Genomic DNA, 13,098 nt, shown 5'->3' with positions numbered 1-13,098 from the left:
TAAAGGCCTGAGTATGTGTGTAGTATTTTGTGGGGTTTTTTTTAAAGCAGTGTCACATACCTTGCATTGCAGAAATTGCTTAGTAAAATGATTTCACTTTTTAGAAAAGTTGAGGCATGGTATTATACAAATGTATTTTTAGATTCTGTTCACAAGACAGCAGTTTAAACTCTTCAAATGTAATCTGAACATTCATTGATTTCTTCTGTCAGCAAATGTATTTAACCTAAATAGTTGTGGTTTTTTTAATTGCTCTTAGACTGGTCAAGAGTAGTAGTGCAAATAAATTTCTGCTTAGCAGTGAGCAGAGATTTTGCAATACAGATGGGAAAAGAACCAACAGCTTCCTTTGCTCCCTTACCCTAACTATTAAATTTGATAACACAAAGTGAAGAGTTGCACAGACAAGTGAAGTAACTCTGCGCATACTGAAAACTCTTATTTGTTGCAGAAGCCCTGAATCAGGGGGAGACCGTGGATCTAGATGCCCTCATGGCTGATCTCTGTTCCATAGAGCAGGAGCTCAGCAGCATTGGGTCTCATTCAGCAAACAATGCTGCAGTGAAACGCCTTGCCACAGAACCCAAAGCTCAGAAACCACCTGCTAGCCGACCTTCTACTAAGCACAGCAGCATGAAAGGATTTTCCTCCTCGTCTGGTAAGGCGACTAAAACATCACATGCCAACGTGTCTTTGGATGACATCACTGCACAGTTAGAGAAGGCCTCTTTAAGCATGGATGAGGCAGCCCAACAGTCTGTTGCAGAAGACACCAAACAAGTAGTTACTGCTCAGCACAGGAGGACAGCATCTGCTGGCACAGTGAGTGATGCTGAGGTGCGCTCAATCAGTAACTCCTCCCGTTCCAGCATAACCTCTGCAGCTTCCAGCATGGACTCCTTGGATATCGATAAGGTGACAAGACCTCAGGAACTGGACTTGATGTCACAAGGGCAACCAATCACTGAGGTAGTGTGTCATTAATTCAAGATTTTGGTTAGAGGTGGGGGTTTTTTTGCTTCAAACTATTTTCCCCTTTTCCCCCTCCCCCTCTTGTGCTGATGCTCATAGCTTAACATCTTCAGTGCAGTGGGGCTGATTAAAGATTAAGATTGCTTTTTCATGGACTGCACATGCTGTGGCTACTTTTTTCTCTGTTTTAGTTTCTGTCTGCAAGGCATCTTTTTAATGAATGTGTACTTGCTTTTTTTTTTTTTTTAAAGGGGTTTCCTCGTATCTTCCTCGTAAGCCAGTCATGGATTTTAATGTTTTATAGTTAATGTTTTTATTCTAAGTAAATCTCATATATTACTTTTAATTTAAATCTGAGGAGTGCACAGCTGTGGAAAAAAGAAAGTACAACTGACAAGATTGCATTCCTGTTACAGTACACTTAATACCTACAAATGCGTGGAGTGATTTGAGTTCTTATCTGGAGCTATTCTATACCAGTAATTTGCTGCTATTTAATATTCTTGTTTAATGTATGACAGGGAGAACTCTGAAGCAATGCACAACACAGAAGAACAGCTGGTCTGGGATACAGTAATAGCAGATGTTCACTTGTGATTTTGGTGCCTTGTGTTGCTTAATCAGAGAGGAAACTTTTCAGTAAAAACACAGCCAGTTTGGGGAACTTTGAATGTGCTGGTGACTTGTGTGAGGAAATGGGGGAAATGTTCCAGTGAATTTAGAGAACTTGAACTAGAAGCTGTCTTCTAGAAATATTCTCTGAAACAGAAATATAGCCTGCTCAGAAGTCAGTTGTACTAATATGCATGTTCTCTTTTATGAGAGAAAACTGGAACAAGCTGAGCTTATTCTAATCAATAATTAACACTAATTTGAATGAGCTGTGCTGAAAGCATGCCTCTACCCATCTGCAGCAAAAGTTCATCTGATGTAAAGAGTGAATGATGCAGGCTTGTCAGTCTAATGATCAACTTCTCAAGGTCACACTTAGTTTTAAATCATCATTTGAAAGGATGAGAAATGAATGAGTGACAGTTTAGGTAAACTTTCTTTTTGTATAGAAGTTGGTGGTCAATATATTTTTATTGGAGATTTATACTGAGTGAAGCAAAACAGGTAGATAAAACTGTGTCCTTTCTCTTTGGAAAGTTAAAATGCAAACCCTTCCATTATTGCTGTAGGGCTAAGTGTTGGAGCCAGCCTATGACACTCATTGATTATATTGTTTGTTTGTCAGTATTTTCCTTCTGTGGTATGACAAGTCTTAATTTAGTTTTTTGGTTCTCTGACCATTATTCATGCTGGAGTTCTTTTTCTAATGTGGAAAGGCAGTACTGCATTTTTGTCTCTCGGGCTAAAAAGATGATTTGCTTGAATTAATCGCTTGTGTAACTTGCATCGCACAAGAAAAACTTGAATTTTGCATTTCTTTGTCTTTAAAAATGCAGGATGTTTTCTGCAGTTGATTTTGCAGGTCTACTTCTAGATCTCAGCTTCTCTTGCTTCAGGAGTGATATGGTTGAGGCATCGGTAAGATTGCCCTTCTTGTCATCCAGATTTTTCAGTTCTTCACATGGCATGTGTAATCAACAAATGACGTACTGCACTTAAAACTTGATGTTGGTGAATCAAGAGACAGAAGTCAAGAAGTTGCTTTGTCTTCATGGGAAGCTAATCTATATTGCTGCAAGTGTTGCAGATGCTTTCTCAGTTGCTTTCTGAGCTCTTAGCCATGGACTGCAAGGATCAAAATCACCCCCAAAAGCTTTTCTCAGAGACATGTGAGAGCTGCCTTTTAGACCTGATGATTGCTTCTCATAAGAATGTGGCTATTGTTTCTCTGCCCAGATAAATTGATAAGCAATTCCTTTGAAGGAGCTGACCAGAAAATGTTGGTAATTTGAGAGCCAAATTCTGCTCTTCTCTTGAATACAGAAACCTCTACACTCATTAACAGTGCTGGGTTTTTTTGCTCTGTCAGTTCTTTTTAATTTCAGTAGCCTGAGGAAGGTGCTCAACTCGTAAATTTTCCCCAAGTTTACAGAACCGATACACAACTATTAAGAATTAGAACTGTTATGTGATGGGATGGGACTTTTTACTGCGAAGCCACTCTTTTCTCATCACTAGTGAATGGAAATGGGGAAAATCACATTTGTTTGGGGGCCGTGGTGGATTCTGTGGTGGCGGTTTTTAAATGAAATTCACCTTATAAATGGGCAGAGACACAAGGATTCTTTGGTGGAATCATTGGGTACCAACAGAGTTAATTTCCTTTTTCATTCATTTCATGCCTGGAAACTACTGTTTAGGGATTTATTAACCTTCATGGCTAGGTTGTGGACCAAAACACCTTCTACTAGTAGGGCTGAATTCTGTCCTCCCACCCACACAGCTGACTCAGTGGTGCTGCTTATAATAGAGGACATCCCCCTGGGAGTGTAGTCTTTGAAAAAGACCTAGTGCTCATGTGGGGAAAAAAACACTGATTTTTTTTTTTTTTTCAGAAAGTGAGAGAGACTATTACTTTATGGCCATAGCAAATCTTTTTTGAGATTTGTTATTCTCACGTAGTACTTCCTGTTAGCTCTTTTCGTTTTGCCTGTCTTCCTTGAGACTGACTGTAGTTGAGCTGACCTTTAAAATTTTTCTTTGCTGCTATGGCTCTTATGAAAGATGTCACTGACTTGGCAGCTCTGCCCTTTTGACCGATCCTTTCTGTTCTCTCCAGGCAGTATAGGTACTTTAAAAAATAATGATTTCTTCCGCAACTTAATGTTATGCTTTTCCTCTTGTGATTCCAATACAACTAAGTTAAACTGAAGACTATTTTGATAGGAGCAAGTGCTTGTCTGAAAAAGGAAATAAAGCTTTGCAGTTATTAACTTCAGTATTCTATCTTCAAAAATAATTCTGCTGTGTATTTAAGGGCTCTCTGACCTTGAGATGTAGGGAAATCCCGTAAAAGAACTTCCATGCACTGGCCCACTGAACGTATGCATAGTCTAGTATACTTTCTGACTGATAATATTGACAAATGTTACGGAAAGAGAGGCCACAATTCCGCAGCCACCAAAACTGGGAGGATATGACTACCTTTCCCTCTCACTACCTCCCCCCCCGGCTTTTATTCTGGGGCTCATTCTGTGTTATTTTGATGAATTGCATATTCTCAGAGGGGTCTGATGTGCAGTAGGGAGATTGTAGCCAAGAACTGGAGGCTGGAAGGGAGAGCAGGAATACACTGATTGATGGTCATAGATCATTCAGATCTTTTCGCCTGAGCAATTGGAGAGGCACCTTGGTGTCTTTCTCTTCCTCTTTCTCCTAGCGGTCTGTGCTGTAGGAAATTCTCAGAGTTGAAGATATATCAGCATCATGACAATGATAACTCTCCATGGCTCTGCTGGCTAGAACCATCATTATTGTTCTCATTCTGACTTTGTCTCTGTTCAGGAGAGTTGACTGGAGTTCCCTGGGTTGTCTAAAATTGTGGTTTTATTAGTTGTCATCATGATTTGTTTAATTTTCTCCCTTTCATAACAATTCTTAACGCTATCTCTTCAGATGCTGTGAGCATTAATGGCTTCAAAGACTATTGCTTTGTAGTCTCAGGATCTTGTCTTGGTAGTACTAAGTGTTGTCTGCCTGCACTTACGTTCTTGTCTTCAGTGTCTTCTAAGCATTGCTGAATAAGAAAAGGTGTTTCCACCCAACCCCCCCGTAATTTTTGCTGTATTGAAATTTGTCTTTCACAAATAATTTCCCAGATCTTTGCTTGGAACAGTATTCTTCCTTAAATTGGTAGGTTACATTTTAACTTCTGTGCTTTTAGTTGTGTAATGGGTGGTATACACTTTAAATCTTGGTTTCTGTGTGTGGGATACTTTACTTAAATGTAGATTGAGTGAGTGATGTAATAGCATGAGTTAAAGGTGGGGGAAGTGATATGACTAACTTGTCCCCTCCACCCACCCATATTATGTTTTTCCTTCTTCCTTCAGTCCTTCTGCTACCAGGAAATTGTCTCTGTTTTCAGTGAGCTGTGCCTAGAGCAATAGTATGAGAAAGTAGTGGTGAGAGAGTAGAGAGCTGTAGTGATCATGCTCACATAACTAGTTATGTCTGATCGGTGAAAGGGTCCATTCATGGACAACCATTGTTACTGTCCTGCGTATACTCAGTGAAAAGGTTACAGATAAGTTTGAGGTCTGCCATCTGGTCTGGCACAGTATTACCCGCCTCCCTCCCAATACGATGGAGTTCTTTATGTCTGTAGCCCAGTTTGCGCAGCTGAGAGATTCTGACTTACAAAGATAATGCATAATTTAGCAGTTGGTAATATGTTTTCAATTTTTTTTTTTTAAGCTTTTACTTAAATTCATTGTAGTTTTAGACTTGATGTGTAAGAGGTGAAAATCATGACAGGGGACTGCCAGTGCATTAAAGGTTCTTTGCTTTACTTGGCAGAGAAGGCAGTAAAATAGAGTGAACATCAACACTTCTTTCAAAGAAGAACAAGGGAGCTTTGGAGGCATGACAGTTGGTAATGGTTGTAATGTAAGCTCATCACACATAGACAAATCTGTATTGGCTAATAACTCCTGTGTGATAAAGTGGAAACTTGAAATGGGCATAGGGAAAGACAAGTTTGTGTTCCGTACCAATTTTGCCTGGATGGCAGGTTCCCACCAAAGCTGCTCTATCGCTCCCCTCCTCAGCTAGACAGGGAACAGAAAATATAATGAAAGGCTCATGGGTCAAGGTAAGGACAGGGAGATCACTCATCAATTACTGTCATGGGCCAAACACACTTGACTTTGAGAAATTAGCTTATTACCAATCAAATCAGAGTAGGGTAATGAGAAACAAAAGCTAAATCTTAAAAACACCTTCCCCCACCCCTCCTTTCTTTCTGGGCTTAACTTTACTCCTAAGTTCCTTGTCCCCCTGTGCCACTGGTGGGGAGGAGGTAAGGAATGGGGGTTGTGGTCAGTTCATCACACGTTGTTTCTGCCGCTCCTTCCTCCTCAGGGGAGGACTCCTCACACTCTTCCCCTACTCCAATGTGGGGTCCCTCCCACGGGAGACAGTCCCCCATGAACTTCTCCAACTTGAGTCCTTCCCACAGGCTCTAGTTCTTCGCAGACTGGTCCATTGTGGGTCCCTCCCACAGAGCACAGCCCTTCAGGAACAGGCTGCTCCAGGGCAGGTCCCCTGGGGGGTCACAAGTCCTGCCAGCAAACCTGGTCCAGTGTGGGCTCCTCTCTCCATGGGTCCGTAGATCCTGCCAGGGGCCTGCTCCAGCGTGGGCTTCCCACAGGGTCACAGTCTCCTGTGGGCTGCACCGTGGGCTGCACAGAAATCTCTGCTCCAGGGCCTGGAGCACCTCCTCCACCTCCTTCTTCAATGACCTTGGTGTCTGCAGAGTTGTTTCTCTCATATTCTCACTCCTCTCTTTCAGTAGCAATTGCTGTCGTGCTACAACTTTTCCCCTTCTTAAATACTTTATCCCAGAGGTGCTACCACTGTGCTGATGGGCTCAGCCTTGGCCAGCGGTGGGTCTGTCTCAGAGGCAGCTGGCATTGGCTCCATCAGACATAGGGGAAGCTTCTGGCAGCTTCTCATGGAAGCCACCCCTGTAGCACCCCTGCAGCCCCAAAACCTTGTCATGCAAACCCAATATGTTCTTGTATCTCATATTGTCACTAAAATGATACTTGCTATTCAGTGGCATAATGTAGAAGCTTTTCTACCCATTAAAGAATATTGTAGGACTTACTCTGTGTGTGATTACTAACTGTTACATTGTATGAAAATGCAGTTAACTCCTTCTGTATGGAGAGAAATCAACCCATAATATATATGGTCTTTGGTAGGCAACAGTGTCTTAAAATAGAGTTGAATTGTTGAACCTCACATATTATCTGTAGGTGATTTAAAGAACAGTTGTGGTCTGTTTTAGCTCTGGGAGGAACAGAGCATTATTGGCTCTTGTATTTTGGGAGCTTAAGGTTTGATTAGTTTTCCTTATGTTGCGTATTTTGAGTGGTTAGCAGATGCAAAGGATGTTAGTCTGCAGTTTGTGAGAGTAGTCACAGATATGCAACAAACAAGGCATGACAGACGTTTGTTTTGTGTCTTTTCTAAAGACTCTTAAAAACTAATTAATTTCATTTTCTGCCAGTTCTATTATGTCCTTAGTTTTGTATACAAAGTGTATTCTGGAGTGTTTCCAGTTATCCTTTTTCTAAGCTGCAAATAGTCAATAGAAAGACTTAATTTGACACACAGAAATACCATCTCTTCCTCCTTTTTTTTCCAATTACTGGTCTCAAAGCATTTTTTAATAAGTCAACAGTAAAGTAAAATTGTACATCTATCATCCTGAAGCATTACTTTGGCTTCCAGTTCTGTTGAGATAAGAAGTGTGAGCCATCCAGTTTTCAAATGTTCTTTAAATACATGTAAAATGACTCTTCACTTGCCAGATTTTTTGAGGCTTTCAAAACATCCTCTGAGATAAACATATCAGTTTATGAAATATAAACAATACTTATGTATTTTGGTAATCAAATGTGCTTGGCTATTCATCATGAAGTTTATGCGTGACATTAAAACAGTTTTCATCATATGATACACTAGAACCCAAAGATTACTAATACACTCTTCCCAATGCCTGCAAAACTAGCACCTAAACTTTTTTTCCACATTATACTTTATGGAATGTGCAAAGCAAATGGTGGGAAGGGTTGGTTTAGAGGTTTTTTGGTAAGAATTTCAATTGAAATCCAAGGTAGATGTTCTAAAAGTTTGTTACTGCACGTGCATGGAATGGTAGGTTTTAAAAATTGGGGTGTAAAGATTTAAAATAAGTGAAAGGAAAAAGGAGAACCTAAACATCCTTGTATTGGCAAATCTTGATTCTCCGATCAGTGTATCAGACTTATTTCATAGTAGAGAATTTAAAACTTACCCTGTGACTTTTTTCCACTTAGGAGGTCACTAATTAAAAGTGTAGCAGAAACTGCAAAACATGTAAGAATGTATTTCTCTTCTGAGATTGCCTATCAACTTTACCTCACACTGATGAATCAGCTTGAGCTCTCTCCTTGGAAGGAACAGGAAAATGGACAGTATGATACACATATTGTTTGACAGTTCTGGCTGGCAAAGATGGTATCAGCACAAAAATTAGTTATGCTATATTTTGTTACCTTAAGTAAGAACACTGAAGGCGTTGCCTATGCGTAAATGCTGGTTTTTCTGGTTCTTTTGTGATGTTGGAGGATTGTGGACAAGCAGCTGTGTGACTCACTCTTCTCTGAAATGCATTTATCTGTAGTTAAAGCTACTTCTTCAGAAACTTTCCTGGTAGCCCCTTGCATGCGACAGTAGTGAGATGGCTGTCTCCAGCAAAGTCATACTACGTCAGTTGGAATTTGCCTTCAGTGTGCTTGGCCTTCATTCCATTGTGTTCTTCTGGAGATACCAAACACATGATGTTCTCCAGCTGTTCTGATGTTTTAAGATGAATGCACACAGTTCAAGGTTCATCAGCCTTCACTTTCCAGTTGCAGTAGACTCTTGCCTATTACAAGAAAAGAATGTGAGCTGGTGGTAGTGGTAGTCAGCTGAGGTGGTACCCTCTTAAAATGGTTAGACTTCTGTGTGTGTTATGTACATGTGCTGTTTTGATTAATGCTATCAGTAGAACTGTTGCTGATGGAAGCTGTCTGCAGTCCGGTAACTGTTTTTATCCTTTTACCTTTCCCTCCTGTGTCTTCACATGCATTGATTAGAGAAGTTGCTATCACAGACTTCATCAATTGTAGAAGACAGTTTGAATTGGGTGGTGTGTAAATAACCCCATTTAAAAATAAATCTCACTGTTTTCATGCTGGTTCCACAGCACTTCAGAAAAATACTTGTATTTATGATAGGATTTATTGAGGAAAAAATTGTATCATTGATACAGACAAGCTAAGAAAATGGTTACTCCAAGAGATTGGAGCTCTTGGGTTGGATTCATTTGCAAGAGCCAAAATATCATAGATCAATGACCAAGTAAATCTAGGCAGCTTACCTCTTGGAGGAAGTAGTCTTGGACCAAGCCACTAGACCTGAGTTGAGAAATGAGAATTCTTGACTTATGATGTTACCAAATTTTGTCAAAAGCACTGCAGGAAGTTGTATTGCTTCAGTTGCAGTTCCCAGTGAAGATATCTGCCTTACAAGTTGTGATTAATTAATGGAGCTTTTAAAACAGCTGATTTCTTTGTAGATACATCAGTCCACTTAAAATCAAGACAAATTCCTTTACTTTTTCTGCAGTATCTAGGTAGATTAGGGAAGAGAAGTATTACATCTGTAGAAAATTAGTAACAGATTGCTTGTTCATCCTTCAGGTTGCCAAAAATCAAATTCAGAACAGATGAGAAATTAAGAACACAGCAGCTGATTGTGGGACATTAAACTCTTAAGAGAAGAAAAGAATTTATGCACTTTTCTTCAGTTGCAAATATTTCTAACTTATAGGATGAAAACTAGGGTTTGTCAGGTTTTTAAAAGAAAGTTTAAACCCAAAAAATGAGACTTCATGTTCTGAAGAAGCAACTGAGAACTGGCCTTTTATCTGGGTCAGTTTTGCACATGCTGTTAGTGTTTAGTGTGTTATAGTTTAATAAAAGTTGCTGCAAATACAGAGTCTTCATTTTTAGTTAACCAGATTTACAGCCTTGGTTACAGTTTACTGTGTTGGACCTTTACTAGCCTCGTATTTATTAAACTTAGTCAAGATTTTAGACCAGCCACATCAGTGGTTTGCTGTGTGAATGCAAGTTCAATTTTTTTTACATGGTTTACCTGCTTTTAACCAAAAGGGTAGATTTGTGACTTCTAGCTCACCAGCTGTATCATATACCCGTTCTCTTCTCGTGATTGATCTTCAGATTATTTGATGTCTACAGTCCTTTTTTTAGGACTGATTCATAGTTTAGAAGTCAACAGACATACAAGGAAATGTTAATACAGTTACTACTTAGTGTAAAAGGCAGCAGATTAGAACAAAACCAATTAAAACTGCATGTACTTTTATTCCTTAGGTTTCTTAGCTGCTTTGTTGTCTTGTTTTCTGTGCTGCAGGAAGAGCCTTTCACCAGATGAAGTATCTGATACTCTTTCTCTAATGCAGTTATCCATGTATTAGTCTTGCTAAATTTGGGTTCTTTTTTCTTCTTCCTTCTTTCAATCTTCCACATAATGCACCTCTTCTTAGACAGATCAGACATTTTCCATTAAGTTATACTCCATCTTACTTATTTTTTTCCTGTTATATTTTTTTTCTTTTAGGAAAATTCCACTGCTTCCAACCTTCTCACTGCAGACAAACTTTATTTGGGATTTCATGGTTGGTTTATGCTAATTCACGTCCATACTACTGCTGAATTGGCCAGTCATGCTCCATCTTATGTTGGCACTAGAGTTTGTGCAACTGCCTAGAGATTTAGATCAGCTTGTTGTCTCCCTGAAAAATAATCCTTCTGAAGTAGTTTTTTGTTGATCCAGTGGACCACATGGTCAAAATCACTGCTGTTCACACAAGGGAGATGTGAGAGCACATGGTCGAGGGAAGGTCAGGACTTCCTCTTTTTTGTGGCAGTTCAGTTGTAAATTTCTTTAAAATCAGTAGTGAAACTAAGCTTGAACTGAAATGTTTACTAGCTTTTTCAATCCTTTCTGTCCTGCTGTGTCCCAAGGAACTTTTGTTTGACAGGGAATTATGACAACCTGACCTGGAAGGTGCATGGACTAGCAAATAGTGCACCTCATGCAGAAGTTTCTTAATTTGAAATGTCTATAGATGTGTTCCTTAAATTGCAATGAATTTCCATAGATATATCTGTTGTTGTCAGAACTGGTGTGAAGTTATAAGCATCCCTACTACTTCAGTAATGCATGCTGTAAAATAATTATTTTTTTTTTTACGCCTTACTGTGTTGGAGGGTATTTGTGTTTTTCTTGTTTTGTTTTGTGTTTTTTGTTTGTTTGTGGGTCTGATGAGGTTTTTTAAGTTGCTAAGCTGAACACTTAGAGTTAGGAAATTCCAGTTGCCTGCAGTGAAATGGAGTTGCACAAGTTCCAAGAGGAGTTGGCCACTTGGGAGCACAGAGTAATAGCTCCAAATTCTCACTCCCTGTGTCTGGCTCCAATATGCTCCGCAGCAGCCGTGCGTGGCAGTTTAAAGGTGGCTGCTGTACTCTTCGACCATGGACCCAAGCGTTCTCAAACTTGGCCAATCTTTTGTTCGGGGTTAGTGGTGTGCAGTCCAGTTGAAGGGCTGGGCAGTGATCTGTGAGAGGGTGCAGCCTTGAGTGTTTTTCACTGTGATGCTTCAGACTTCACTGAGTTTTTATGGACCACAATTTTAATTCTGAAGGCTTATACTCAGACACATTTGGGTAACTTCCTATGGGACAGCATAGAACAAGTCTTTGAGGATGCACCTGCCGATAATATATTTCATGGTCAGACGTACAGAGACTTTAAAAACATCTATATTTTAAATGAGATACACCTTCCTTTTCCTCTCTTGGAAATATTTTGTCTAATATAAATGACTAGTAATCATCCTATAACAATAACCTCTTATGGAAAATTTATGTCTTAGTGGTTATAGGGTGGCAAAATTTTTTAAGTGGCTGAAACACATCTTGTATGTGGAAGTATCAGGCAGCTTGGTTATCTAATGCTGCTGCTTCAGTTTCTAAGTGTGTTTTCCTTCACTGAGTTTTGGATAAAAATAAACTATAACCTCTTTTGCAACTATCAAACCTTAACTGTGTAACTCAGTTACCAAAATTAACATGCCTGAAACAAATACTTCTGTACCTTTGAGGGAAAAGGAGCAAGCATTGGATGACACACTGAAAATCTTAGGTGCTCCCCTTTTTAGCAGCATAATATGTGGTTTTTGATCCCTTAATTTCACACTAAGAAGCTTGTTACTACCATGAACATTTTGTCCTAAGCCACAAATGTCTTTGTCTTTTCTTTTTTTTTTCCTTTCTTCTCCTTCCCTTACTGAAGGTTATGGAAATACAGAAATACTTCATTTCTTTTAAAATGAATTACAGTATGAGGGCTCTTGGAGTTCTAAAATAGTACGATCAACTAGAAGTAAGAATTAAGATAAATCTCTACTAAATGGATGTTCTTCTTACATGTACTTAGTAATTGTCAGCAGAGTGTATTATGTTATTTACTGTTATGGAGGAACTGACATTGGAAGCTGATAAGCTTGTGTAAAGTGAGTAGTATGGGTTTTTTGTTTGTAATGTTTAGAGAATTTAACTCTCAGTTGTTGGCTTACTGAGCAAAGAGAACGTTACCTGGGTTTATTTTCTGATTTGTTTCAGCAAAGGTAGATAAAGTATTGTGTGTGCCTGCAGATGTTTTACTGTAATGCTTTTATCGGAGATTATTGACTGTTTCCCCTCCTGCTGTGGTCAAACCATACTTGTGTCCTATCTCCTCCCTTCCCATAGGAGAGAGCCTGAATTTCCTCTTGTCTTCAAGTCACTAATCACTTGTCCATAAGAAATTTGGATGAGGGACAGTACAGCTTCTTAATCTAGTTTTGTTGTCTTTGCTTAAGTTAATTGTCATCACTGCTTCTGAGCAATAATAAAGCCTTTTTTCTTCCTTCTTCCTTCTCCCTCATGCTTTTTTGCATCCTCCCTTCCCCATTTTCCTACATTTTTACTGTTTCTATGGGACATTCCATCAGTAAGTCCAAGCACTGCATTATCTTTCCAGAAGAGGAAGCTGAACTGGCTTCTGTAAGTTATGACATGTTTATATGGCTTCTGTTTGCATCAATAGTTGTGTCAATTTGTCTGCAACACAAAAGTCACATTAGTGGCTTGAGTTTAATTCATTAGTATCCCACCAGTGCAGTAAGGTAACCACATATATCATTACAGTCAAGCTTTTTTGTCTTAAGTTGATCATTGACTATTTTCTCGTTATTAATTAAGGCAACTTAAAATACGCTACTTTTTTCTGAAGCACGATTGCTCTTGGCAGTCATAGAATAGAATCGTAGAATCATTTAGTTTGGAGAAG

At 39.3% G+C, this 13,098-nt stretch overlaps 1 protein-coding gene across 3 annotated transcripts in view; it reads left to right on the top strand.

Annotated features, from left to right (window-relative positions):
- Nucleotides 1–13,098, top strand: part of RAPH1 (Ras association (RalGDS/AF-6) and pleckstrin homology domains 1) — a 111,099-nt gene that overhangs the window by 46,195 nt on the left and 51,806 nt on the right. For all 3 annotated transcript variants that reach the window (XM_074911128.1, XM_074911129.1, XM_074911127.1), the window contains exon 4: nt 452–969. In XM_074911128.1, the coding sequence (XP_074767229.1) occupies nt 452–969 (518 nt within the window). The remainder of the gene's footprint in view (nt 1–451; nt 970–13,098) is intronic.

This window comes from Athene noctua, chromosome 7 (genome assembly GCF_965140245.1).
Source record: "Athene noctua chromosome 7, bAthNoc1.hap1.1, whole genome shotgun sequence".
In the NCBI taxonomy this organism is placed as follows: Eukaryota; Metazoa; Chordata; class Aves; order Strigiformes; family Strigidae; genus Athene; species Athene noctua.
This window is presented reverse-complemented; position numbering and strand designations above follow the sequence as displayed.